Source organism: Camellia sinensis, chromosome 11 (genome assembly GCF_055761805.1).
Source record: "Camellia sinensis isolate YWXY chromosome 11, ASM5576180v1, whole genome shotgun sequence".
NCBI classification, from domain to species: Eukaryota; Viridiplantae; Streptophyta; class Magnoliopsida; order Ericales; family Theaceae; genus Camellia; species Camellia sinensis.
The window spans coordinates 7,611,736-7,639,564 of NC_138971.1; the positions used below are offsets into that span (position 1 = coordinate 7,611,736).

Below are 27,829 nucleotides of genomic sequence, written 5' to 3' on the forward strand. Positions count from 1 at the left end.
TTTCAATAATTATATATTTATTGATAAAATGAACAAAAAACTATCTGGTTGAAAAGCAAATATGCTTTCTATGACTGGGGCGATATTAACAAATGGTTCGATCACTTAACCAACCACAGACATCATCTTTTTTATTGACCAGGGTGAACAAAACTTCGAAAATAAGCCATTTCATCTTGACAGCCACGAATAACAGAGTTTTGCAGTAAAAAGTTCATTAATGTTGTGTTTGGTCGGGGATTTGGGGAGGGATTTGAAAAGGAAAAGGGAAAAGGTGTGTGAAACTATGTGAAATGTAATTATATTTTTTTCACATTTCACCTACTTTTTCCATTTTCCTTTCCAAATCCCTCCTCAAATCCCTCAACCAAACACAACATAAGAAAACAAAACAATTCAGACAAACAAATCATAAAGGAGACGTTATAAACATTTGATATCACTCCACAAATTGAGCACCGAGGGTATCAAAATTTTGCCATTGTCTTCTCCCCCTAATTAACTGAGAAACCATGCACAGTCATTCCTCCCTCAACGGAAATAATCTGCCCGGTGATGTAAGACGAAGCAGGCATAAAGAGAAATGCCACCAAGGATGATACTTCCTTGGGCTCTCCAGGGCGTCTTAGAGGAGTTTGAGATATTATTTTATCCAGGAACTCTTTGTTTTCCAGCAACTGCAAAGGGATAGAAATTTCAGAATCAGGAGAAGTGTTTTGTCATACGAATAAAGGAATACTTTTGGGTATAATTTAACCAACACAATTGCTTTCAGCCAAGTCACCTAAGTTCAGAAGTAGCCTATGATCACTGGTGCAAAAGATAAGAAAAAAAAGTAGGTACAAAATCGGTAACTAGTAACTCCTTTCCCTTTCTCTACAAATCCCTACATTAGAGATTCAACATGTCGATTTAAAGAGAACAATTTCTCCATTTTTCCTTTTTTACTCCATTTCTCTTCTATCAAGCTATCCAAACAGGTCATTTGAGAATAGGGAGTTCTTTTTCTTTTCTTCTCTCCAAATCACCCCCAATCCAAATGGGATGTTAGAGATTGATGCAGGAGATATTCTTTGTAAACATAGTAGAAATAACATTTGGAAAATGTTAAAAATATATTAAATCTTCACAAATAAAGGATTCATGCCATAGAAATTGACATGGGTAAGCTCATAAAAATTATAGCCCACCATTTAAAGCTCAATACATATCTCAAATACTAAAGCCCAGCACTGCTAAAGCCCCACATAGCAATAAGAACCAATGACATCAAGACACGTGGCGAGAGAAGGGCAAGTCACATCAACAGACAAAGATCTGCAAAGTTATTGCCACGGCACATCGCCATTAATGAGGCCCCTTACAGCATTTATTGCGATAACCCCTCTCCGTCGGGACAGCATGCCCTCACCTTGAACAAGGTAAGCTACATCATAGACTTTCGGCCAAGGTGACAGGTTAGAAGGGACAACGAAATGATTACCAGAGGATATAAGCAGACGTTGAAGACAAGAAGAAGGTTAAGCTTTTCTATCTCTAATCTATCTCTACAATCCACTTCTCTTCTTAACTTACTCGTCGGAGGGTTCGCTGGGGGACTCCTCGTTCCCCATTGGACTTTTATGCAGGTTCCCCCGTGGGCTTGGTCATTTGGACATAGGCTTGAGGAGCGTGGATCAGTCCGACCCGTTCTATCATCACGAACTGCATCATCAGTTGGCGCCGTCTGTGGGAAACGCTTTGCTCCGCGCGCCAGTTGTGCTCATTGTCGCCGGAAACCCTGTCCCAACAATCTTTTCTTACTACCCATCAAAGTGTATGGTCACGACTAAATCCATGGCTTCTCACCATAACGCTGTCGACCACCAAACCGACCCCCCCAATCCAAACAACCCACCACAGTATTTCATCAAGCTTGCCAACAGCATTAACCGCATGGCCGAGCAAAACCAAGCCCTGATAAATGCTCCACTCCAAAGAAACCTTCCTATGCCTCCTCCACCACCTCCAGATATTCCTCCCAACCAAGAACGAGCCCCGAGCCATACTATCCTGCAGCCTAATCCACCCAACTTGGAAGGCTTACAACCTCTTCCCCCAAATATAAATCCACCACCTCGACCCCTACATCCATCGGTCCCGGCACCAACCCCTGAAGGAGAGGCCAGTAGCGTCCAGCCCCCGCTGCCCTCCGGTGGAGACAACATTCCTCTCTGGGACGCAGAACTCCGAGCCATGAAGCTCCAACTCCAAGGGGTCATGCAAAACATCCAGCATAAACCCTCTACCACAGCCAACTCGCCATTCGTTGCCTCCATCCGGGATAAACCTCTACCCCCCAAGTTCAAAATGCCCACCATCGACTCTTTTGATGGTACGACGGACCCAGTCGACCACTTGGAGACCTACAGGACCCTCATGATCCTCTATACTTTCCCTGACGAAATCATGTGCCGGGCTTTCCCCGTGACACTCAAGGGGTCAGCTCGACTTTGGTTTAATCAACTGCTAGCAGACTCTGTCTCCACTTTCCAGCACCTCAGTGACTCTTTCCTCAGCCATTTCATTGGAGTCCAGCGCCAGCGGCGTCCGACAACCTAACTCCTCAACATCCGTCAGACCGAGGGGGAGTCGCTACGCAGTTTCGTTACCCGGCTTCAACACCGAAGCCCTGCAAGTAGCGAAAAACGATGACAAGGTCATCCTTACGGCTTTCATGGCCGGTCTGCGATCGTCTGACTTCCTTTTCTCTCTCTCTAAAAACCCCCCGACCTCCATGGCACCCCTACTCTCCAAAGCCCAAAAATACATGAATGCTGAAGATTCCCTAGCCGCCCGGCAAGATCCTATAACCAAAAACCCGACCCCTAGAGAAAAGAGAAAAGATTTAGAAACCAGAAATACCCAGTACAATAACCAAATATCTCAGTACACTGACCGACCCCCCAGAACCGACCGGTCGGCCCTAGCCCGACCGCCCGACTGGTTCCAGCCAGACCGCCCGGCTAGTTCGAGCGGTACACCCCCCTAAACTCCCTCATGGAACAAGTCCTCCATCAGATCCAGCGGGACTACCCCCTAAAATGGCCCCAACCATCACGGACTCCTTCTAATCGGAAAGACCAGTCCAAATATTGCCTTTTTCACCAGGATCACGGCCATAATACCGAGGAGTGTGTTAACCTCAAAAATCAGGTCGAGGGCCTGATTCGTCAAGGACACCTTAGCCGATTCACAGATACTCGCCCTCAGCAGAGACAGTGAACTGAACCCATCAGAAACAACCGCTGGCGCACCCCTCCCCGACAGCCAGCACAGCCTAACCAAGGTCATGATCGCCCTCCACAGAAACCTCGGGCACAAGGTAACCCCACCCCACCTGTTGGAGAAATCAGAGTTATCTTCGGCAGGCTTGCTTGTGGAGGACCATCCCGGTCGGCTCAGCGGGCAGAACTCAGGAAAATAAGGCAGGGCTTAGAAAAAAAAGTTGCCACGTTGGACCGACCCTCCAAACACCCCAGGCAGTGGACCGAGCCTATCACCTTTATGGACGCCAACTGCACAGGCATCCGTTATCCTCATGACGACCCTCTCGTCATTTCCACCCTCCTCTCCAATTACCAGGTCAGACGGGTTCTCGTCGACAACGGCAGTTCTTCAGACATCATCTTTCTCAATTGCTTCCGCCAGCTTAAGATTGTGGAAGAAAGTCCGTCTCCCCTCCAAAACCCTTTGGTCGGTTTCACTGGCGACCGGGTGACATCCATCGGCTCCATCAATCTTCCTATCACAATTGGCGAGTACCCGAGGCAGACCACAAAGTTGCTCACCTTCCTTGTTGTTGACTACCCCTCTGTCTACAACATCATCCTTGGACGCACTGCCCTAAATGCTTTCCAAGCTATTACATCCACTTACCACCTTGCCATCAAGTTCCCCACCGATCTTGGGGTCGGAACAGTGAGGAGAGAGCAGACCGTGGCCAGAGAATGTTATGTCGCCTCACTTAAAGAAGTCAAGCTGAAGGAGGCTATTATCATTGAAGAACTCAATGTCAGAGATGAAGACGAGCTGGTCAGAGGAGAACCAGTGGAGGAGCTCGTCGAAGTCCTCGTCGACCCTACCAACCCAGCCAAAACCGCCAAGATCGGCAGCCAACTATCCCCCCAAGCCAAGGCCGACTTCACTGCCCTCCTGGTTGAACACAACAACATGTTTGCCTGGACTCACTCCGATATGCCGGGTATTGATCCCTCCTTCATCAGCCACCGTTTCAGTGTTGAGCCCCACTTCCGACCTATCCGCCAGAAGCAGCGCATTTTTCACTCGGAACGCAATAACCTTATTGCTTCTGAAGTAGACAAATTCCTTGAGGCACAGTTTATCACTAATGTGGACTACCCCAGATGGCTGTCGAATGTGGTTCTGGTTCGTAAAAACAATGGTAAATAGCGACTCTGTGTCAACTACTCCGACCTCAACTGAGCTTGCCCTAAGGACAGCTACCCTCTCCCTCGCATAGATCTGCTGGTCGACGCCACGGCCGGTCATCAAATGCTCAGTTTCATAGATGCCTTCTCTGGATACAACCAAATCTTGATGCACCCATCTGACCAGGAGCACACCTCTTTCATCACCGACCGAGGCATCTACCATTACCGTGTGATGCCATTTGGGTTGAAGAATGCCGGGGCCACTTAAAAACGGTTGGTCAATACCATCTTCCATCATCAGATAGGCCGAAACACGGAAGTATATGTCGATGACATGCTGGTCAAGAGCAAGCTCTCCATCGATCATCTGGCCGACCTGCGAGAAACCTTCGCCACCCTACGAAAGTACCAGATGAAACTCAATCCGAAAAAATCTGCCTTCGGCGTAAGATCTGGGAAGTTTTTGGGATTCATGGTCAGTCAGCGGGGCATCGAGGCTAACCCCGAAAAGATCAAGGCCTTAATCGAAATGCAGTCACCCAGAACGGTCAAGGAGGTTCAGAGGCTTACTGGCCGAGTGGCCGCCCTCAACCGCTTCATTTCCCGAGCAACAGATAAGTGCCACCCCTTCTTCAAAGTCCTTCGACAAACTTTTGAATCGACAACAGAATCTGAAGAGGCCTTTCAACAGTTGAAACAGTGCATGGCTAACCCCTCTCTACTTTCTCAAGCCATCACGGGTGAACCCATCTTCCTCTATCTAGCCGTGTCACACACTGCAGTCAGTGCAGCACTCGTCAGGGAAGACAGCTCTGTCCAGCGACCGGTCTACTACATCAGTCGGGCTCTTCGGGGGGCGGAACAGAACTACCCATTGTTAGAAAAAATGTCCTTGGCCTTGGTCACCGCCTCCAGACGACTCCGCCCTTACTTCCAAGCCTATTCCATAGTGGTCCTCACTGACCAACCGTTGAAGAAGATAATGCAACAACTAGAGTTTTCCGGCAGGCTTATGCAATGGTCGGTCGAACTCAGTCAGTTTGATATCTCCTATCTGCCTCGGACAGCAATTAAAAGACAGGCTGTTGCTGACTTCATCCTGGAATTCACTAACCTCACCCCAGCCACAACTCCTCCACCCCCACCAACCCCTACCGAGCCAGAAGACCCCCATTCTTAGACCCTCAACGTCGACGGATCATCCCGCAAAGAAGGCAGTGGGGCTGGTCTCATCCTCACCGCCCCTGATGGTGGTTATTTCAAATGTGCTCTCCGCTTCCTGTTCGATGCAAGCAATAATGAGGCCGAATATGAGGCACTGATAACAGGTCTCCGCCTAGGCGGAGACATCGGTGTCAGCCACATCCGGGTGTTCAGCGATTCCCAGCTTATCGTCGGAAAAATTACGGGAGAATTTGACGCCAAAGAGGACACCATGCGGGCATATAGGGATATTGCTCTCCCCCTTACTCGCCTCTTCAATACCTTCCACATCAAGCACATCCCTCAAGCTGAAAACTCCAAGGCAGATGAGATGGCCCAATTGGCTTCTGCAGACCAGTCAGACCTCAACCACGGTGTCCGCCTCGAATACCTGTCCCACCTGGCCATCTCCTCCAACCTGTAGGAAGTCTACTTCCTCCAAGACGAACCTATCCCGTGGGCGGCAGACATCTTTCTGTATCTGACAATGGAGGAACTTCCAAACGACAAACAGCAGGCCGCCAAAGTCAGGGCCCGGTCGTCCAACTGCATTCTTGTCGGCGACCTCTTATAAAAACGTGATTTTTCACGCCCATACCTTAGATGCCTCAATCCTGCTCAAGAAACCTACGTGATGAGGGAAATCCATGAGGGTATCTGTGGTAATCATTCAGGCGCCCGATCTCTAGCCCACAAAATACTTCGCACTGGTTATTTCTGGCCTACTCTTAATCAGGATGCGACAGACTTTGTGCTCAAATGTGATAAGTGCCAACGTTTTGCCAACATCCCCCATGCTTCTCCTACAGAATTGATCACGCTTTGCAGCCTTTACCCATTCGCCAAATGGGAGATCGACCTGGTTGGCCCATTGCCCACTGGCCGAGGCCAAACCAAATTCGCAATTGTTGCCATCGACTACTTCACTAAATGGGTGAAAGCAGAACCCCTTGCTACCATTACTGAGCGGAACACAACCCGATTCATCTGGCAGTCAATCGTATACAGGTTCAGCATCCCTCAAACCATCGTCTCCGACAACGGCAAACAATTCGACAACGCCAAGTTCAGGAAATTCTGTGCAGAACTCCAAATCCAGCCATGTTTCTCTTCCCCAGGTCATCCCCAAGCCAATGGCCAAGTTGAGGTCACCAACCGTTCTCTCCTGAAGATCATCAAAACCAAGCTGGAAGCTGTTAAGGGACTTTGGACTGAGGAATTACCCAATGTACTCTGGGCTTACCGCACTACCGCTTGGACTCCCACTAGGGAGACCCCCTTTCGCCTAACATGCGGCGCTGAGGCGGTCATCCCAGTAGAAGTCGGTCTGCCAACCCCAAGGGTTTTACACCCGAATCTAGAACTAACCGAAGAGCTGCGTCGGGCAGACCTAGATCTGATTGAAGAACTCTGAGAAACCACCGCTGTCAGACGGGCCGCATACCAACAGAAAATGAGAACACACTATAACCGCAAAGTCAGACCGAGGGAATTCGCCGTGGGGGACCTTGTTTTGCGAGAAGTAACTCTTGCCACCAAAAATCCGACTGAGGGCTAACTGGAAGCCAAGTGGGAGGGACCTTACATTGTGAAAGCCAGACCACGTCCGGGCACTTACCGACTTCAGGACATGAAAGGTCGAGACCTCCCCCATCCTTGGAACGCTGAGCATTTGAAGCGCTATTTTCAATAAAAGTTGTATTTTTGTATTGTCCAAATGCTGTATGTTCTTTTTGACAATCTGCACACTTGAATGTTCTCATTTTCTCCTCATATGGTGTAAATCTATGATCCAATGGGCTACACTTTATATGACAGCAAGCTTATATCTTAGTTATCTGTGGTATTCCAATAACGCTTTGATTGCAGCCTCAGCCAGACTGAGCATGAAGAGCTCGGCCAGACCGAGTCACTAAAAGCCTCAGCTAGACTGAGCACAAAAAGCCTCAGCCAGACTGAGCATGAAGAGCTCGGCCAGACCGAGTCACTAAAAGCCTCAGTCAGATTGAGCACAAAAAACCTCAGCCAGACTGAGCATGAAGAGCTCGGCTAGACCGAGTCACTTAAAGCCTCAGCCAGACTGAACAATAAAAGCACGTCCAAACTAAGTTACTTCAAGCCCCAGCTAGGCCGAGCCACCATTGCAACTTCATGATCGTAAGCATAATGGCCATACTTAGTCCAATTCCAGTCCAACGTTTTCCAAATTAGACTAGTTCCTTACTGGGTTGGGATTCACAAACTTCGCATCTTTAACACTCTTACAAGCTAAACTTCACTCTGCATTGAGTTTTTCTCACATTCACTCCGCATTGAATTTTTCTTACAAGTCAAACTCCACTTTACATTGAGTTTTCCTTACAGTCCCTCTGCATTGAGGTTGCCTTACGTTTTAAACTTCACTTTACATTGAGTTTTCCTTACATTTTACACTTCATAATGATTTATACACAAGTCTTATACAAGTCACAATTCTCATTCATTTCAGATGCACAAAACAAAAGCAATAGCATGAAAACACGACTCAAAATTTTATTTATTCACAAACTTGCACATAAGTTTATTACAGCCATTAAAAAAAAAAAAAAAAAAAAAAACAACCAAAACTCTAAGTACATATTTTCTCCACTCCACTCACTCTTCTTCTTCACTTGAAGCGAGATCTTCCTCTTCAATGCCCTCATCTAGGGGGGTTTGGGCCACGTCGTCTTCGTTAATTCTAACACTGCTGAAGTCTATGTCTGGGAACAGCTTTTCTGCTTTGCGCTTGAACATCTTCCAGCCACTGTCCTAGAATTCAACCATTTCGTGTTTATAGAAGTCCGACTACTGGAAACTCTGGATCACTTCGTCTTCACTCCTGCTCCCAGCGGTCGTCCTCGAAGGACCAGCCCCCCCAGCCCCCTCTCTCGCCAAGTTACTGGCGATAGCAGCATCGATGGCCATCTGAAAGTCAGCAAACGCCTTAAATTGTTCCACTGCTGCGATGTACAGATCGGGGTATGCTGCCCTTTCAGAGGCTGTCTTAGTTTTCTCTTTTTCTAACTCCTTCTCCAACCTCGCCTTCTCATCCATTGCCCTAGCACGCTCATCTTCTAGCTTCTTCGGCAACCCAGCAATCTTCAGGTCTGCTTCATCATTTTCTTTGATTTGCTGGGTGCGCAGTTCCTCATTGCTAGTCATAGCCTCTTCAAATCGCTCGGTGGCGACCGTGCAGGCATTTTGAGCATCCCCCAGCTTCTTCTGCTCGCCAGCCAGCTGGAACTCGAGCGACACTACCTTGCAGCGTTCGTCTTCAAGCTCTAAGTTGACCGCGAGCAGCTCATCATGGGCTCGAGCGGCAACATTGCGCTGCACGATCGCCAACACCTCCATCTTCTTCGCCTCTTCCAACCCCCTAGTGCAAACGCTTCGTGCGGGCCTGCTTCACCCTGCAGTTTCACTCCTCAAACTCTCAAGTTGGGCCTTTGCCTCCTCCAACTTGGCCTTCAGAAGCTTCACTTCACCTTTTGCAGCCGCCGCCTTTCTCAGCAGAGCCCCTGCTAAAGTGGTCACCTCCATTTGGGCAGAGCACAGCCCCCTTAGCAGCTCAGCCTCATTGAACCTGGTGGCAGAGCGCACGGCTGCTTTGTCCACTACCCCGAAGAGAAGATCTGCTGTTGTCCTGGCTGGGCCTTCTTCTTCCTCCAGTCGCCCAACCACTGCGGGGGCGTGATAGATGGCATGCTTCAACCTGACCACCTCTCTTTGGGGCGCAGGCCCCCCCTTAGGCTGCTGCTCCATCACTTCCTCAGAGTCGGCTGACTCACTCTCCACTTGTATCTTGGGCATGGCACTCATGTGCATTTCTCCCTCCTAGTCCCCCTGACCTTTATCCCCTTGCACTTCTGGGACAACCACCTTTTCTGGGGTCACCCTCACTCCCTTCTCCCCTACTTCCTCAGCCATAGGGGTGTCCTCCCCACCGACCCTCGCCTTCTTCGATCCAGGCGCATCTGCAACCCCCTTAGGGACACTCCTCATTTTCTTCTTCTTCTTCAGGGCCTCTCCCTCCTTGTTCGCTCTTTCCTTCATTTGATCAACTGGGGGCAGTCGTGGCTCAAAACTGCCCAAGTCCTTCTCCCCTAGCGGCTTGGGGAGCGGTCGGATGCGTTCCCTCGCGATCAGCTTCGGAGCAGGCCCCAGTTGGGTCCCCTTGTACTTGTCCGCTCGAGCGAACAACCTCCTCTCCTCCTCCTCCCTTGTCTTCCTCTGCGCCTCTAACTCCTCCTTGCTGGATCCTCCTCCAACGGTTACGGCCCCAAGTCTAGGGCAAATAACTTTGAAGGCAGGACCAACTCGCCCCACCTCACCCCATTTTCTTCCCTCCATTCCCTCACCCTCTTCACTCGGTCCTCCGCCGCCTTGTCCAATTTGGGCTAAACCGATTTGGTGGGCACCTTCCATCTCGGCTTTCATCCCTTCACCGACGATGGGAGACCCGCCACCAGCCCTCGACCTGCCACCGCTTGCAGGGTGACCCAGGTCTCCTGCTGACCGGATGCCTTGTAAGAAGAGAAGAACTCGTCCACGACCATTACCGTCCCCCCAGTCGCCTACAACCAGGCACTTGCGCACGCCATTGCTATCTTCCAGGCATTTGGCATCAGTTGCCCTGGCGCCGCCTCCAACCTGTTTAACACCTCCACCACCACTTGGGGGAGAGGTAGCCTCAAACCCCCTCGCAGCGCCTCCTCGTACAAACTGAACTCGCCTGGTCGCACATCTGATGCCCTCTCCGTGGATTCGGGCAGTCTTAGCCCTATCTCCGACGAAATTTGATTCTTCTTCCTTATTCTCTCGAGCTCCTCCACTGTCAGTACAGATCTATCTACCTTGGTGTGCCAATGGTTCGACTCCACCTGGCTAATTGGTCTTGAGGCCGAGATCATTATCCTGGGGCGAGCTCGCACAACTTAACTCGCTCCCTGCCCCTCCCTACGCTCCGTACGATATTATTCTGCCAAACCTACCGCATCGTCGTCACCTAATAGATCAACCCTTGCGTTTGTTGCTTCCTCTTAGGCCATCTCTCTCGTGTGTCAGCGAATCGCTTTGGATGCGGGCGCAAGAAAATCCACAAAGTGTCGCAGGGGCGTATCGCTAGCAACGAAGGAGTTTACACTGGAAATGTTTTGATGTTTTGCAAACAGATAGGTAAAACGGATAATACCAAAGGCCCAAGGCTTGCCTGTATTCCAAGGGTCACAATTAATTCTCGTCAGTTTGAAAATTTTCAAAAATCCGCCCAAACTGTCTTTTCAACACCCTATCATGACCTATCGTTTCAGTTATTGCCCAACGTCTAACCTCCCCCACTACGCGATTTCGATACGTGTACGACCACGATCCACTGCCCTTTCCCCTTCCCCGTCTATTCCACTTCACTTCAGCATGTGCCACGCCGCCTTTCGAGCCCCGCGCCACACCACTCGGCCACCCTTCGCGGTCGGCCCTCCCCTTGGTTGGTCCCTCCACTCAACTGCCCTTCGCGGTCGGCCCTCCTCTTGGTCGGTCCCTCCACTCGGCCACCCCTCACGGTCGGCCTTCCTCATGGTCGGCCACCCCTCTCGATCGGCCTTGGCCCTGTCGGTCCCTCGTAACCCTCATTTTCTTCATTATTCCCTTCGTTGGACTAAAGCTGCACTTGGGAATGAGGGACTACTGACATGGGTAAGCCTATAAAGATTATAACCCACCGTTTAGGGCCCAATACATATCTCAAATACTAAAGCCCAACACTACTAAAGCCCCACATAGCAATAAGAGCCAATGACATCAAGACACGTGGCGAAAGAAGGGCAAGCCACATCAGCAGACAAAGATCTGCAAAGTTATTGTCACGGCGCATCGTTATTAATGAGGCCCCTTACAGCATTTATTGCGATAACCCCTCTCCGTCGGGACAGCACGCCCTCACCCTGAACAAGGTAAGCTACAGCATAGACTTTCGGCCAAGGTGACAAGTCGGAAGTGACAACGAAATGATTACCAGAGGATATAAGCAGATGTTGAAGACAAGAAGAAGGTTAAGCTTTTCTATCTCTAATCTATCTCTACAATCCATTTCTCTTCCTAACTTGCTCGTCGGAGGGTTCGCTGGGGGACTCCCTGTTCCCCATTGGACTTTTGTGCAGGTTCCCCCGTGGGCTTGGTCATTCGAACATAGGCTTGAGGAGAATGGATCAGTCCGACCCGTTCTATCATCACGAACTGCATCATCAGAAATAATAAACTACCATCCCAGGAGAAGATTAGGTTTGCTTAGAGTCATCATCATTATTATAATGCTTCAAGTAACCATAACCTTAGGTTTTGTACAAATTGCAATTACGTCAATGTTTGGCATATTCGAACTAAGGAAATAATTTCACAGTATTATGCACCAGTACCCATTGCAACAAAATCTGTCTTGGTTTTCCACGATTGAAAGTTGATACATTTCTCTGACCAATAACCAAAAAAACAGATATCAAGGTGGACAGGACTGAAATTGAACATGAAGAAAATAGGAGCATGTCCGTGAAGTATCCCCCAAAGTGTCCTACCAAAAAATAATAATTAAAAGAATTGATACACCACGTAGAGTGTCGCATACGTGTTCAATTTCTGGTACGTGTCGGTTACGACACTGCTGGAAATTTTACATTTAAACGCCGCTATAAGTGTGAAAAACGCCTCTAATACTTTTTGCGACGTTTAGTATCAAACGTCAAAGATGCGGCCGTCGCTATAACATTATGACGTTTTGAAAACGTCGTTAGATTAGTATAGGCGTGATAGATTTTAGCAACGTGATACATAACGATAAAATGACATCATTAGTATTTAGCAACGTTTTAAAAACGCCGTGATAGATTTTTTCCTAATTTAAGAGTATGACCGTTAACACTGTAGTGGCATTTTGGAAAAACGCCGTTAATAGCTTTTTTTTTTTTTTTTGAGATTGTGCTAATTCTGTTGGATTTAACTAAAAAACATAATTGTAATAAAGCTGAAAATTAGTAATAATATGGATAAAACTTTACTGCTATTTCAATATATTGACTAAAAACATTATATGATTATTTCTAAACTAAAATCAAACAACAAACACAACAAAAAATCAAAGTAAACAATATATCGAACTCCAGATGTATGCAAGAGCGATCAGACTCGAGTTTGAAGTTCTCTCTGAACAGCAACACTAACTCTTCAAGCAATTCAAAACACTTGAAGGTCAGTTAAAAAAAAAAAATAAAAAAAAAAAAATAAACTCTACCCTTAGTATCTATGTACATCCACTCAAGTTATAGAAATCATAATTTAATACATGAACCTTGCTGTTCTCCAAAACAAATTTGGATTTTGTTTGTGTCACCAAATCAAGCTTAGCGATGAGTGACATTGAAACTTGATTCATACCATGTCCTTTTCCAACCAGTCTCAACTGAGTGACAAAGTCTGCAATTTTCTTAATTGCTTCCACCTAACGAAGGAAAAAAATAAGAAAGAAGTTGACAATATTAGAAAACTCATAGAAAATTATTTCTTCTTTACTCACAGTGTTTTCTTCCAAAGTTTTGTTTGTTTAGGGATGAAAAAAAAGAAACATTCATGTGTATTAACTGGTACACGTAAAAATGAGGTTCTCAGATCACCTGCTCAGCTAGAAATTCACGCTCAATAAACTCAGTCATTTGAGGATCATTGTTTTGAGCAGCCACCTGTTGTCAAGAACAGAGCAAGTATGAGTAGTCCTAGTCTCAAGTCCCAAACTTCCATTTTAGACACGGTTCAACCTCATAATGCGTAAAATGAGTTAAATGGACCAAATGTTTTGTCAAATACTGCTAATACTTGGCCATTTTAGAGAATGAATTCAAAGTAAGAAAAAAAGATACTGAAGGTAAAGGATATCTTACACCATGCAAGCTCAGAAGTTTCTCATTTGTCAACTTCTCCAAGGACAGTGCTAGTTCCATTGCTGAATCAAGAAATCACAGAGAATGAGAGTTGATTGTTGGGTAGTGTAGATCCCGAGTACTAGACACTAGCACTCAACTGTGGATCAAACTTCACAATAAGTTCACTTTCCTTGTTCAAAAAAAAAAAAACAAAACCTTCACAATAAGTTGGTGAGGCTGCAAGGGGTCAGAACCCCCTTGCCTGAAGGTGGGGGCTCAGGGCCTTAGCCCTTACCCGAATTCTGGAGTAAGGATGTTTTGGTATTTCTACATCTGTGACATGTAGTTCTGATACTGTGTATATGCAGACTCTGGACATAGTCTTAATTTTGAGGTGAATCACATTAATCTTATGTTTTTGTGAGTGGGTGTGATTTATACTCCTGTTTTATTATTCTTCTCTATTTTTTCATATCTCACCTATCTTGATTAGGTGTTTAGGTGTTCTACAATTCTTAACATGAACAATGCACAAATATACTCTGCAAAGCATGTAAAAGAGGCTACTTACCATACAAAGCATCACCCTTCTCAGCATGTTCAAATTCAGAAAGGGTTGCCAGTATAGAGTGTAGCTTAACTCTTCCTCCATGAAATCATTAAGGTATTAATGATGAAAGGAAAGCAAATGCAGGCCAAATTAGCCCGAAAACATGCTTCACAAGATGAATACAAGGTTTAGGAAAGCAGCCACCATCATACCTACCTTCATTTTGGAAACATCATCTTTGATATTCTTTTGAAGCTCCAAGCACTGCTCATTAATCCGAGTGGAGTTCCCAAGCTTCAAAACCTCTAGAACAAAATTTCAATATCAGAATCTCAATATCAAAATTTCAATATCAGAACCTCTAGAATTTACCTCATCTCCCATTTCCCATTTCCAGTATATCCCAAACTCTTTAACAGTCACCAAAAGCTACATAGGGAAACAAATAGAATTTAGTTTGTTGTCGTATTAGAACAACAAAACTCTTTATGTATCTCTATTGAAAAGTTCAGGAATAAACTCATTTCTATCATTTAAGTTATGGAACTGTTGAAGCTGACAGATTCTAATTTTCTCTTTCACAAATCAATGTGTTTCTATCCCCATTAGTTTTGAGTGACTTTTACCCCCAAATTTTATGGCACTAAATATGAATTGATAAATTAACTGGTAAGAAAAGCAGAATGGGGTCTCGAAGACTTACAACCATATTGCCTTCCTCGCCCATAGCAACAGTTGCACATACAGCTACCCATCTTATATCATGGAAGAAAAGCTTGTGCCCATTAGAAAGAGGTTGATAGTAATCATTCTCTCCATGTTTCAAAATCTTTTCATAAATTTTTTTTAGAAACAACCCCCTTTCTAGAAAAATTTCAAAAACTGTTTTATCACAAAATGAAAACTAGGTGTTTTGAACTTTATATGGTATTCATTTCTAAAATCACAAAGAAAAAAAATAAAATGAAGGCATTTGGATTATATTTTTGGAGACCAAAACTTTCTAGTTTCCAGTAGATCAATCAATCAAGTAGCATTAATCTAAAATTGAGGAATTCATGAACCAACCTGGATGGTTTTATGATTCCATTGACATCGTGAAGTATCTTGATAACCCTTTTCTTAGATCAAGAAAGCCCAACCATTCCAATGATTCCCTACTCACATTACAATTCAACATAAAGAGAACAATCTTCAGATATCACATTATTAAATTTAAGATGATACACTACACTCACAGAAAGTTTTTTAAGAGAAAATAAGCAAATTTTCTGCATAGTTTTCAATCCACACAGCAGATATTTGAATTTTACATGTGCTTTTAGTGATAATTTCTGTGAAATTGTAAACTAAGAACAAAACTCTCTGCTTTAAGAGTAATTTGAATTGCATCTTGAAGTCGAACATAGTGTGAATCTGACTGAATTCATATGGGGAAAAAAAAAAACAATCAAAAATGAGTGTGAGAAATAGATGAGGAAAGTAGTAGTACCTCAATAGCATTCATGGTGGAATTGAGGAAAGTTGGAAGAGCTCTGGACCCAAGATCATCAAAGACACTGATAGGTCGACCTCACATAATCTTAAAACTAAAGCTAAAACCCTCTCTAGCACCAATTAGTTGTAAGAGAGACATGGTGAAAGCAATCTGTGTATTGCAGGTTACAGTCTAGGTAAGGTAAAAGAAAGAATGTAGGAGAGAGATTGGAAATGCATGTTAGGACTAGGAGTCAAAACAGACCTCTAGATCACGGCATTCCTCAAGAAGTCATCGAATCACGGCATTCCTCAAGAAGTCATTGAACCACAACCAGGCAAAGCTCTTTTGAACAAGCTGTAGTGATTAAACTAAAAAGTTTAAACCTCTGTTATTCTTTCAAGTGCTCTGAAAGCTTCGAATGGTAAACCAGAAAGAGAAATTAATTACACATATTAACAGTATTAGATAAACTACCTTGTTGTATGGAGAGTGAAACACAAAATAGTCAGAATCATCAATTGAAAACTACCTTTCATTATTGTGAAATAATGCACAAAATACTGAGTTTTCATGAAAATTGACGGAAGTTCAGGGAGAATTACCGGATATTCACTTGCACGGTTGGGCTTGTAAAAATCATAGGCATGCGACATATGGTTTCCCCTGAATTTGCTTTCAAATGCTATAGGAGCATCAGGCCCTATAAGCATAGCAATAGCAGCTGTTAATTATTTGATTGATTGGGATGTTGGGATTGGAAAAAATAAGTTCCAATTCACTGGTCACAATCAAGAGAGACATTAAAGATCCAAAGGAAATAATCATACCGCACTGTCTGTTCAGACCACAAGTCCATAGCGTCCATCCCATGAACTACTCTCCACCCAATTGACACAGTTGAATAAAGCTGCAGTTCCACCATAGCAAGCATTGGTTGAGTCAACGCCTTCGATGTCAGTATTTCCAGTTTCCTGCTTGTTTCACAACACAAAAAAAGAATAAATTTGGGATAAAAAAAATCATTAGAACATGCTGAACAGCAACAAAAAAATTCACTGTACGGGAAAATTTACAGCACAAGAACAAGACAAACAATCCAGAAATGAATTCACTCAAACTAAAAAAACTTCTTAGTTTAATCAACCAAGGCTCAGCTTGGAGTACAAATCTGTAGAGGGGCAAGCAAGAGATGTAAACTAGAAACTGAACCCGTAACAACTTTAATCAACCAAGGCTCAGCTTGGAGTACAAATCTGTCATAACTTTCAAAGAATATCTTGTCTACAGGTCCAAGTAGGTCTATGCCAGGCTTCAATTCCACCTCAGGGTTGTCAGTCTCTGCTTCTGTGGTAACAAAAGCAATGTATTTCCCTTTTGAAGCCACGTTGTGGGCATAGGGGCAACAGAATAGATACCTGTAGCAGAAACAAGTAAATAAAAATAGCAGGTAGCCAAAATCAGAAGTTTTTGGTAAAACAATAACATTACTCCCCCATCTTCTGACAGAACTTTAGACATCCCGCTAGATCCCTCATCCCATTTCCATCTCCCAGTAAATAATAACATTGTTAGAAAACTAAACTACAATATCAATTTAAATGGAACACCACGAAACTACTACAACCTCCTATATTATATGCAGTCCAAATAATCAATTATGTGAGAACATTCCTTTTCTAATCATTCTTTGTTTGGTAAACATTTCAGATATCAGACTTTACAAGTACATCTTGTCTCCATAACCACCACCACTAATCACCTCGCTGACCCAGTTACACTGGTGAATAATATTATAGCCGACTCACCATCCGATCAGCAGCTCAAAATCGCATAAATCATTCTGAAAGGAAAGATGATGATCCTAAATTATCTGCGGTCAAGAAATTGCAGAAGCCCAAATTTAATCACCCAGGTATGATTAATTCATTCTGCTACGGCTATATTCTTGAACATCAAAGTTATGAATGGTAACAACAAATCATGCTAATAAAAATAGGGTGTCTATGACAAACTTACCATTCATTTCTTTTAGTGCTGCTGCAAGATCTAAAGGGTTGGCAAAACTAACAAATCCATAGCCCTTGGTTTTGCCAGTACACTTATCTTTGACAACCTATGACAATGGAAAAATGCAGGCACATATTTTGATTAATGCCCCAACGTGTAAGAAATACAAACCTTCCTCAAAATATAAGAGAAGAAGAAAAGATTAGAAGATATTGCAGCAATTATAGGCATACACCACATACCAGACAAACGACATACATGAAGGCAATAATAGCACAAAGGAATAAAAGGATAATGAGATGCATAAAATGATACATGCACAGCTATGGCCCACCAATGCATTGGCTGATGGCTGATCAAATGATCTACTCATAAATACAAACACCAAGCAAGAAACAAAGGTAAATGGATACATGCAAACCAGATACAAAATAGAATGGGGAATTGCAAGACAGGAACAACAACCATGATATCACAAATGTGTGGTCTCTCTTTTTCTATTAAGAGAAGGAAGCAGTATGAGAAATTGCCTACCAAAGTGTGTAATTCTCATAGAAAACCATGCGTGGACCAACTCAGGTTAATTGCTCATGCAATGATTTTCGTTCTATAGCAAGTAGTAAAACAAAATTTTCAGTTCTATGTTATCATTTGATGGTAAATGGAATAGCTTATCATCACAACTTTAACAAAGCACTTCACAAAAAAGCAGAACAACTTTTGGAGACAATCTAAATTAGAAAATCGTTTCATGTCCCTACTAACCATGTTCATCCACATGGTCATCACTTGGAAATAAAGCAATCATTTGACACTAGCTGGAGAAGATGAGCATCTCACTTAAGATCCCTCTATTTTTCATTTAACTTATTCCATCCACAAGGGCAACAATCAGAAAATAAATTGCAAAACATGCAGATCTGCAGTTTTCAAAGAACAACAAAACAAGCGCTGGAACAGCCGTGAGGAAGCAACAAAATAAGCAAGCAACTTTATCAACAACTAAAATATCATTCACGAAAACAATATTGCCACACTGATGTCACAGAAGCCCATTGTATAGACCAGGGCTTGAGTTTTGGATTGGTTGAATTTGTATGAAAGTAAATATAAATAAATGGTGGACCAATGTGTAGCAACACATTTGGAAGAACAGATCAAAAGAATTAAAGAAGAAAAATTAATCATTATCATGATTCAACCCATTTTAAGCTCATGATCTCAAGAAAGAGCTAAAAAATTTATAAACTACAATCAACTACAATCATACAACTTTATGTATAATAATAGAAGACCAAACACCGATTAACAGATCTAATTTGACAATGAGAAAGTAGAGATTCAAACTCGAACACTTACATGATATCGATTTTGGATTTGCGATTTGCAAACTCAAGATGGGAGCTAATAGCGAGAGAGATCGAGTTGGAGTTCAATTAGCCTCGAGATCGACGCGATTGATGAAGAACAACTATTTTTTCCCATAGGAGTACTCCAGAGATGTACTTTATGGGCAACAATCGTCAATCGCCTAGCAGAGGAGTACATCCAGAGATCTACGCAATTGATGAAGAACAGCGAAGAGAGTGAGATCTAAGTGAGATCGACGAGATATAAAGCGATTGATGAAAAATAGTGATTGATGAAGAATAGCGAACAGCGAAGACCTCGAAAGTTCGATCGCGAGAGAGAATAGCGATGTGTGACAGAGTGTGATCTGAGTATGAAGAGAGATAACGGAGTATGAGAGTTCTAACGGTGACCCATTTGTTTGTTTCTTTGTTTCTTTGTTTGTTTTTTTTTTTTAAGTGAACCACTGAAACATGGAGGGATCTGTTATGTGGAGTAAAACGTGGCATTTTTTTAAAACGTCGTTGTATGAACGCCGTTATAACCCGTTTTTCCTGTAGTGCGAACATGACCCCATTTTGGAGTGTCCATGCTTCCTACCCCTCCATTGTCCTCATAATTTAAAAAATGTCATCGACATATCATTCTAGATGCATTTTCTATATAAACTTTTTATTTGTAAATCATTTTCCTATTAGAAAAGCAGACCAACGAATACAGATAGCCATATAGTGGAGTAATAGACATCTTTGTTAATTATTAGCTACAGATATTGTCCAACATGATATTGTATAATAATATACAAAAATGATATTGATCAAATGGGTAAAGTAAGATATTTTTAACGGATGTCCATTTCCTACATATATTTCTATAGTATCTTCCAAGTAAAGCTCAAAAGAAAAGCATTTAGATTCTAAAAGGACGTTGAGCAAGAGAGAAGAATATTACATGTTCTACGAGTGAGGTTCTGATATACCAGGGTGCAACACAGTTACATCGAATGTTATCTTTTGTGCACTCACAAGCCAAATTCTTTGTAAGTTGATTCATTGCACCTGTAAACAGCAAGCAAGACCCGAAAGCATGTATCTTCACAACCATCAAGTTTCCATTACATACACATTACTAATGCAACTAAAAAATCATATCTTGACAGTAACTTACCTTTACTCGCTCCATAAATAGATCCAGAACCAGTGTGCACCAGACCAGCAATGGAGGAAATGAACACAATGCTTCCAACTCCGGATGCTTTTAACAAAGGGTATGCAAGTTGGCAAAGATGGAAAGCAGATTCAAGGTTGGTAGCCATAAGCATGGAGTATTCTTCAGTCGTCTACTCAATAGTTGGCTTCCTGATATTTGTGCCAACATTGTTTATCTAGCGCCACAAGATCATGTAGGGTTTTAGTTTGTAATAGGTCCAGGGAACATGAGAATATAAACATATAGGATTCAACATTTCAACATAACATTGTTTATCTAGAGCCAGAGGATCACGCACACAAAGAAACCCTTTGAAAGTTCCAACATAAAAATAAAAATAAAAAGAAAGAAAGAAAGAAAAGGGTGATTTAACAGACATGTTCCAATTTGAGTAGCAAGGGTAATTAAAAAGACATGTATTTACTGATGGAATAAAGAGTGACCACACCATAAATTGGTGTGACTCACTTCACTGAATCTTCTCTCTCTTGCAGTGTTATAAACCTTCCCGCAAGAATATTGAACTATCCGTTAGTTGGTTAATAATTTGAATTCAAACCTTAACAAACACAGCTCTGTGAAACATGGCAACTGTTATTAGATTATACCGATTGCCAAGAGTCTCCTATTGATATATAAATAGTGACAACAGGTTGTGAATAAGATATAGAAAAGAACTACAAAGTTAACTATTTTTCTATCTTTCGGATATTCAACATTCTTGCGTGATAAACACCCTCACGGGTATTCCGATCGATTGCCATTGATAGATCATCTTTCAGTGGTATCAGAGCACAGTTACCCATTATCGCAGATGTCGAATTTTAGTCCGGAAGAAAGACAAGTTTCCGAAATCTTTTTGCTGAAAATTCAGAAAATAATTGATCAACAATCTCCGGCATTGGTGAATTCTATTTGTTTATATAATTATCACCAACATGTCGTATTCCCAGAATACTATCCGAAGAAAATAACTGTTGGTGGCACTGTTGTTCCGAACCTTGTCGAAAGTGAAGCCGAATTGCACCGTTGGAAGAAATTTTACAAAATATTTTTCGGTTCCAATTGGGTCTTCAAATTTGCTTCTTCTTGTTCTTCACAGAATTTTGATCACAACAGTGTAATTCGTTGTGAAAAACGGAAAAAATTTGATCCACAAAATTCAACTTACAGTGTTTGGACTCCTACCCCTACCGGAGAAGACGATCTACAATGCCCAGAAAAAGAAGAAGAAGACTCTGTTTTGCAATTTAATAGGGTTGGGCTGAATTCAAAAATTAAAAGAAAAGGCCCAAAAATTAGGACCACAGCAAGGAAATCAATTCCTTTGGGCCTGAAAATTAAAAAGAATTTTGTTCAGCCCATTTACTCAGGCGCAGCCCACAACCAGGCGCAGCCCAATCCAGAGACACAGCCAGCACAGCACACGGACCAACCCAGTGTGCCAACCCAGCCAGCCCAGCGAGCCAACCCGCGTGCTAGCCTAGGTCCGGGCCCAGATCCGCGCGTCGACCCAGCGACCAGCGCCCCATGCCCGGACCCGCGTCCGTCTACCTCGCCTGACCCGCGCGTTGACCAGCGGTTCACGCCAGTTCGGTCTCAGCCGGTCCAAACCGGCCCAGCACAGTACCCGGACCGGCAGTAGCCTGGTCCACTTGGTTTTTGGGCTCGTTCTCGCTCATTTCAAGGCCGTTTTCAGTCATTCAAAAGCCAAAATTTTCAGAATTCTTCTAAGAATTTTTCTGTGGATCGTTGTACTAAATTTTCTGAAAACAAAATTCGAGGAGGAGGCTATCCAAGGGTGTTACCAAGGAAAACATCCAAAGGAACATTATTTAAAAGGCACCATTATGTTCCTTGGGCTCGTAATTATTATTACAATACTTATAAGCAAAGTATTGTGTTTACTAGGCCTTTGGGTTTTCATCATTCTTCTTACCCAAGGCATCAGTATCGTTCTATTCCTTCACATCATTTTCATCACAGGAGCTGATTCAACAACTACAAGGCTTTTCCTTATTGTTGTTGTTTTTAATTTTGCTTATTTTTATTTTTAGTTTAGTATTGTAATATTCACATTTGAATTTTCATATTCACATTTGAATTTTCATAGTACCACATTTTATTTTTAATATGGCTATTAAAAATACAATGGATTCTTCGAGAATTGAGATGCTAAATGGAAATAATTTCCGAGCATGGAAACGTCACATATCTTATCTTCTTACACATGAGAAAACATTGCATACTTTATCCACTTCTAAATCAGATGATGATTCAAATTGGTTCCAAAATAAATGGATAGAAGATGATGCAATGGCAAAGGCAACTATGTTACATAATATGAAAGATAACATAATTCTGCTCTTTGAAGAACATGAAACTGCAAGACAACTAATGGAAGCACTAGAAAGTAAGTATGGAGTCCGATCGGATACTCAAATTCAATTACTCTTGGACAAATATAATAATACTCGTATGAGTGATAATGATAGTGTTGGTGATCATGTTAATCAAATGGAATTAATTGCTAAAGAATTATCCAATGCTGATCACTCTTTGTCGGACAAGATGCAAGTAACTACTATACTTAATAGTCTTCCATTATCTTGGGATCATGTTATCACATCTTTAACTCATAGTGGACGAGAGATTTCAATGGTCACATTGCCTGTACTCTTAGTTTTGGAAGAAGAAAGAATGAAGTGCAGGCGTAAAGAATGATTGTCTTCTAACTTGTTGATGGCACAATCTTCACCACAACCACAAAATAATACCCACACTCCATTCAACAAGAAAAAGACGATTTTTTCAAGAAAAAATGAAAGAAGGGATTTCAGAAAGGATGGAAGAAACCACAAGAATGGCAAAAACAACAACATCACAAGCATCAAATTGGTCCATGTTACAAGTGCGGTCAAAAAGGGCATATCAAAGCCAATTGTCCTCAGAAGAATCAGCCAAAGGTGAATAACCCTGTTGCCATGACAGTTTCTGAAGCAATGGTACTTGAACCTTCATCGAATTCATGGTGTATTGATTCTGCTGCAACCAGGCATATTGTGCAAAATAAAGACATGTTCGTAGAATTTATTGAAAAGAAGGTTGGTGAACACAGAATCTACATGGGCAACAACTCTTATAGTGATGTTTTGGGTATCGGCAATTGTCAATTCTCTATTAATGGGACTTCTATTGTGCATCATGATGTGCTTTATGTGCCTAACATTCGCCGAAATTTAATTTCAGTTCCGGTGTTAACTTAAAAAGGTTTTGAGGTTACTTTTAGGTTTCACATAGTATTGATTAAGAAAGGGAGTGTATTAGTGAAAGGTGTAAGAGTGAATGACATGTACTCTCTTCCTATTGATAATAAAGTATGTATTTCTGATTATTTACATGTTTCTACTAGTAATAGTTCTTATTTATGGCATTTAAGGTTTGGTCACATTAATAAAAATAAAATGTCTCGAATGTTTAAAAGTGGCTTATTGCCTAAAGTATGTTCTGATGATTTTGATATATGTGAACCATGTATCAAAGGTAAAATGACTAGCAAGCCATTTATTAAACACTAGAAATCATCGGAATTACTTGAAATAATTCATTCGGACATTTGTGGGCCTTTAAGAACTAAAACTCATCGAGGAATGGAATACTTTATTACTTTCACTGATGATTATTCAAGATATGGACATATCTACCTTCTTAAATACAAATCAGAAGCAATTGAAAAGTTTAAGGACTATAAATTAGAGGTCGAAAAACAACTTGGTCGATCCATTAAACACTTGAATAATGATCGAGGTGGCGAATATGAAGCCATGGATTCTTTCTGCAAGGAGCATGGCATCAAACATTTGTTTACAATGCCATATACACCACAACAAAATGGGGTTGCAGAAAAACGAAATCGTACTCTCATGGAAATGACAAGGTCTATGATGGCTCATACTGATCTTCCTATTCATTTTTGGGGGGAAGCCTTGTCCACTGCTGCGTACATCTTAAATAGAGTCGAAACAAAGGCCAAACCTCTAACTCCTTATGAATGCTGGCATGGAACTCAACCTAATGTTCACAATCTCAAAGTTTGGGGATGTAAGGCACATGTCCTTATTCCCAAACCTTTAAGGGATAAATTGGGAAGCAAAATTTGGGAATGCAAGTTTATTGGTTATGTCGAAAATGGGAGTGGTTATCGTTTTTATCATCCCGAACGTGGATTAATAGAAAGTAGAGATGCTATTTTTCTTGAATCCACTGCTCTTGTTACTCCTATTGAACAAATTAAATTGCTCTCTGAAGTATCTCAGGATTCTTCTCTTCCTTTTTTGTCACACAGCCCACCTGTTCTTCTTGAACCATCTACTAGTGGAAGCAAACGCCACTTACATGATGTTGTTTTACCTGCTTCGAATTCTGAGATAAGTGGGAGTAAGAGAGCAAGACGTCCATCTACGGTTTTGAAAGATCATTATGTTTTTCAAGTTGAAGAACTTAATAACTTAGTAGATGATCCTACTAGTTATAATGAAGCAATGAGTAGCAGTGATGCTACACAATGGCTTGAGGCAATGAATGAAGAACTTGACTCGATCAAGAAAAATGATGTTTGGGAATTAACTGATCTTCCGAATGGAAGAAAAACCATTGGTTGCAAATGGGTTCTTAGAAAAAAATTCAAAGTAGATGGAAGTTTGGAGAAATACAAGGCCAGGTTAGTAGCCAAGGGATTCACTCAACAACGTGGAATAGACTTCGTAGATACGTATTCTCCTGTTGTAAAATTCGCCTCTATAAGGATTCTAATGGCGGTAGTAGCCAGGATGGATTTGGAATTGCATCAATTAGATGTTAAAACTGCTTTTCTCAATGGAGAATTAAAAGAAGAAATTTATATGATGCAACCTGATGGTTTCCATAACCAAGGCAACGAGGATAAAGTCTACAAGTTGAAGAAATCTCTATATGGACTTAAACAATCTTCAAGACAATGGCACTTGAAATTCCACCAAGCCATTTTAGAAATGGGCTATGTTGTAAGTCCATTAGATCACTGTGTTTATATCTGGAAAAATGTTGACAAGTTAGCAATATTGTCTTTATACGTGGATGACATATTGTTAGCAGGAAACTGTCCAGATATAATTATAAAAACCAAAATTTTCTTAGCATCTAGATTTGAAATGAAAGACATGGGTCTTGCAACCTATGTTCTAGGAATTAGAATTTCAAGAGATAGAAATTCAAAATTATTATATCTAGATCAAGAGAAATATCTAGACAAAGTGCTCAAAAGATTTAACATGGATAACTGTAATTCTTTAAGTACGCCTGTTTGCAAGGGACAAAGTCTTAGTAAAAGTATGAGTCCTCAAACTAAGTCTGACATTGAGGAAATGAGAAATGTTCCGTATGCTCAAGCAGTAGGCAGCCTAATGTATGCCATGACAAGCACTAGACCTGACATCTGTCATGCAGTCGAATTGGTAAGTCGGTTTCAATCTAATCCAGGTAAGGAACATTGGCAAGCAGTCAAAAGAATATTCAGGTATTTAAAAGGCACTAAAAACTTTAAGTTATGTTTTGGTTTGTGTGATCTAGACATAAAAGGATACACTGACGCGGTTTTTGCAGGAGATGTAGATGATAGAAAATCTACTAGTGGTCATGTGTTCTTGTTTGGTGGAATAGCAGTTTCTTGGTTAAGTAAGAAACAGAGTTGTGTTGCAAAATATACTATGGAAGCTGAATACATAGCTTGCAGCACAGCCGTTAGTAATGCGGTCTGGATAAAACAATTTGTTGACAGTTTACAATTAGGTATACCTGTCAGACCGGTCAGTATGTTTTGTGACAATCAATCTGCAATCTCATTAATAAAAAGTGGAGCAAATAGCTCTAAGGAAAAACATATTGATGTTAGTTACCACTATATTCAGGACATAGTGGAGAGAGGTGAAATAAAAGTCAACTATATACCCTCAGAAGAGATGGTGGCTGACCCTATGACCAAAGGGTTGTCTCTGGAAAAATTCAGAGAACATATAGCTAATATGGGATTAAAAAATACCTAGTTAGGTAGTTTAGCTACTTATATAAGAGCATAGTCGGATGACTCTGGGGACGCCTAGATAACCGATGTTTTTGCGACTCTATCTTGCATGGAAACATGTGTTTGGTCAGGTAACAAGATAGAGGAACTGACAAGGTACGGATATCATAAGTTAGCATGAGATGTAAAGTCCATAATATGCAACGTGCTAACTAGATGATATTGTCTGCTTGATCAACAAAAAGTCATTGATAAGGTGTGTTAAGGAAAACCTTCAGGAATGGGTCTTAAAGGAAGTACTTAACAATAATTTCAGTACAGGTCGACACCTGAAAAATGTGTACGGCTGAAGTCATCAATGGTGATTGCGTATGGACTATGAACTCATTACTGAAAATTGATGCCGTTCACTTGTTATATAGTGAATTGAAGTCATCTGGAATGTGTTATTAGTGGGAGAACACATTCGTACGGGTGCAGTCAGATTGGTGACAAAAACGTGCGCACGTATGGCCAAGTCACAATCAGACGTCAATCTATGAGGTAATTTCATAGATGAAAGTTGGCATGAGGCAAAATTTTGGTACCAAGGTTAAAAATGCTCAACTCAGGTTTATCGTCTTATTATGGTGTGTTCAAGTGGGAGATGATGGAATAAAGAGTGACCACACCATAAATTGGTGTGACTCACTTCACTGAATCTTCTCTCTCTTGCAGTGTTATAAACCTTCCCGCAAGAATATTGAACTATCCGTTGGTTGGTTAACAATTTGAATTCAAACCTTAACAGACACAACTCTGTGAAACATGGCAACTGTTATTAGATTATACCTATTGCCAAGAGTCTCCTATTGATATATAAATAATGACAACAGGTTGTGAATAAGATATAGAAAAGAGCTACAAAGTTAACTATTTTTCTATCTTTCGGATATTCAACATTCTTGCGTGATAAACACCCTCACGGGTATTCCGATCGATTGCCATTGATAGATCATCTTTCATTTACTACTACCTTGGATAAAGGTTATAGTCTAAACCCAAAAGAAACAATCCATTATACATACAAAAATCAAATGCCTAAAGGGTTTATGGAGAGGAACTGTTAAATAGCAAGCACACGTAATGCTTGAAATGATAAACTAACTATATTTCATTTCATCATCAAAAGAAATGGAAACATAGAAAGTGAAGTGAACAGATTAGTGTAGACTTGGAAAGAACACAAGGAACGAGTATCTATAAAGAAATAGGATAAAAAATTGACTTACAAGAATGTTGAGCTTGCCATCGAAGAGAGATGAGGCTTTATCGAGCAACTGTGGTCGTTGGGATGAAGAAGAAACGTCATAGACAGAACCAGTGACGGTTAAGCCTTTAGAGACCCATTCTTGTAAGCAACCACTCAGCTCTGCTTCGTTGCGGGAACATGTGTGCACTCGAGCCCCTAATTCACCTAGTTCCTCCACAATTACGTGCCTATAAACCATCAAACCAATCAAACCTACCTCCCTCCCTCCATTATTATTATTATTATTATTATTATTATTATTATATTACAATTCCAACCAATTCTCAACTCAACATTTATTTATTATTAGTTCATAAATGAAT

The 27,829-nt window shown here is 41.9% G+C and overlaps 1 protein-coding gene, 1 long non-coding RNA gene and 1 pseudogene across 2 annotated transcripts; all 3 read right to left on the reverse strand.

The window, feature by feature from the left end:
- Positions 1-385: 385 nt before the first annotated feature.
- Positions 386-27,710, reverse strand: LOC114307465 (tropinone reductase homolog At5g06060-like; annotated as a pseudogene).
- Positions 12,937-14,838, reverse strand: LOC114289982 (ferritin-2, chloroplastic). Its single transcript, XM_082896239.1, has 7 exons — positions 14,815-14,838; positions 14,471-14,540; positions 14,324-14,416; positions 14,133-14,207; positions 13,580-13,641; positions 13,316-13,381; positions 12,937-13,143 (listed from the first exon to the last, which is right to left on the reverse strand). The coding sequence occupies exons 1-7, from the start codon at positions 14,836-14,838 to the stop codon at positions 12,946-12,948; spliced, it is 588 nt and encodes a 195-aa protein (XP_082752365.1). The 3' UTR covers positions 12,937-12,945.
- Positions 14,919-19,360, reverse strand: LOC114289983 (uncharacterized). Its single transcript, XR_014343479.1, has 7 exons — positions 18,958-19,360; positions 17,608-17,704; positions 16,419-16,562; positions 16,194-16,291; positions 15,853-15,945; positions 15,604-15,759; positions 14,919-15,268 (listed from the first exon to the last, which is right to left on the reverse strand). It is a non-coding gene; the product is annotated as an uncharacterized LOC114289983 (long non-coding RNA).
- Positions 27,711-27,829: the final 119 nt, after the last annotated feature.

Coding starts and splice junctions, on each gene's coding strand:
- LOC114289982 (XM_082896239.1), bottom strand. CDS start 14,838: ATGGGCGAGGAAGGCAATATGGTT. Junction 14,541..14,814: donor GCGAGGAAGGCAATATGGTT/GTAAGTCTTCGA, acceptor TTCCCTATGTAG/CTTTTGGTGACTGTTAAAGA. Junction 14,208..14,323: donor TGTTTCCAAAATGAAGGTAG/GTATGATGGTGG, acceptor GATTTCATGGAG/GAAGAGTTAAGCTACACTCT.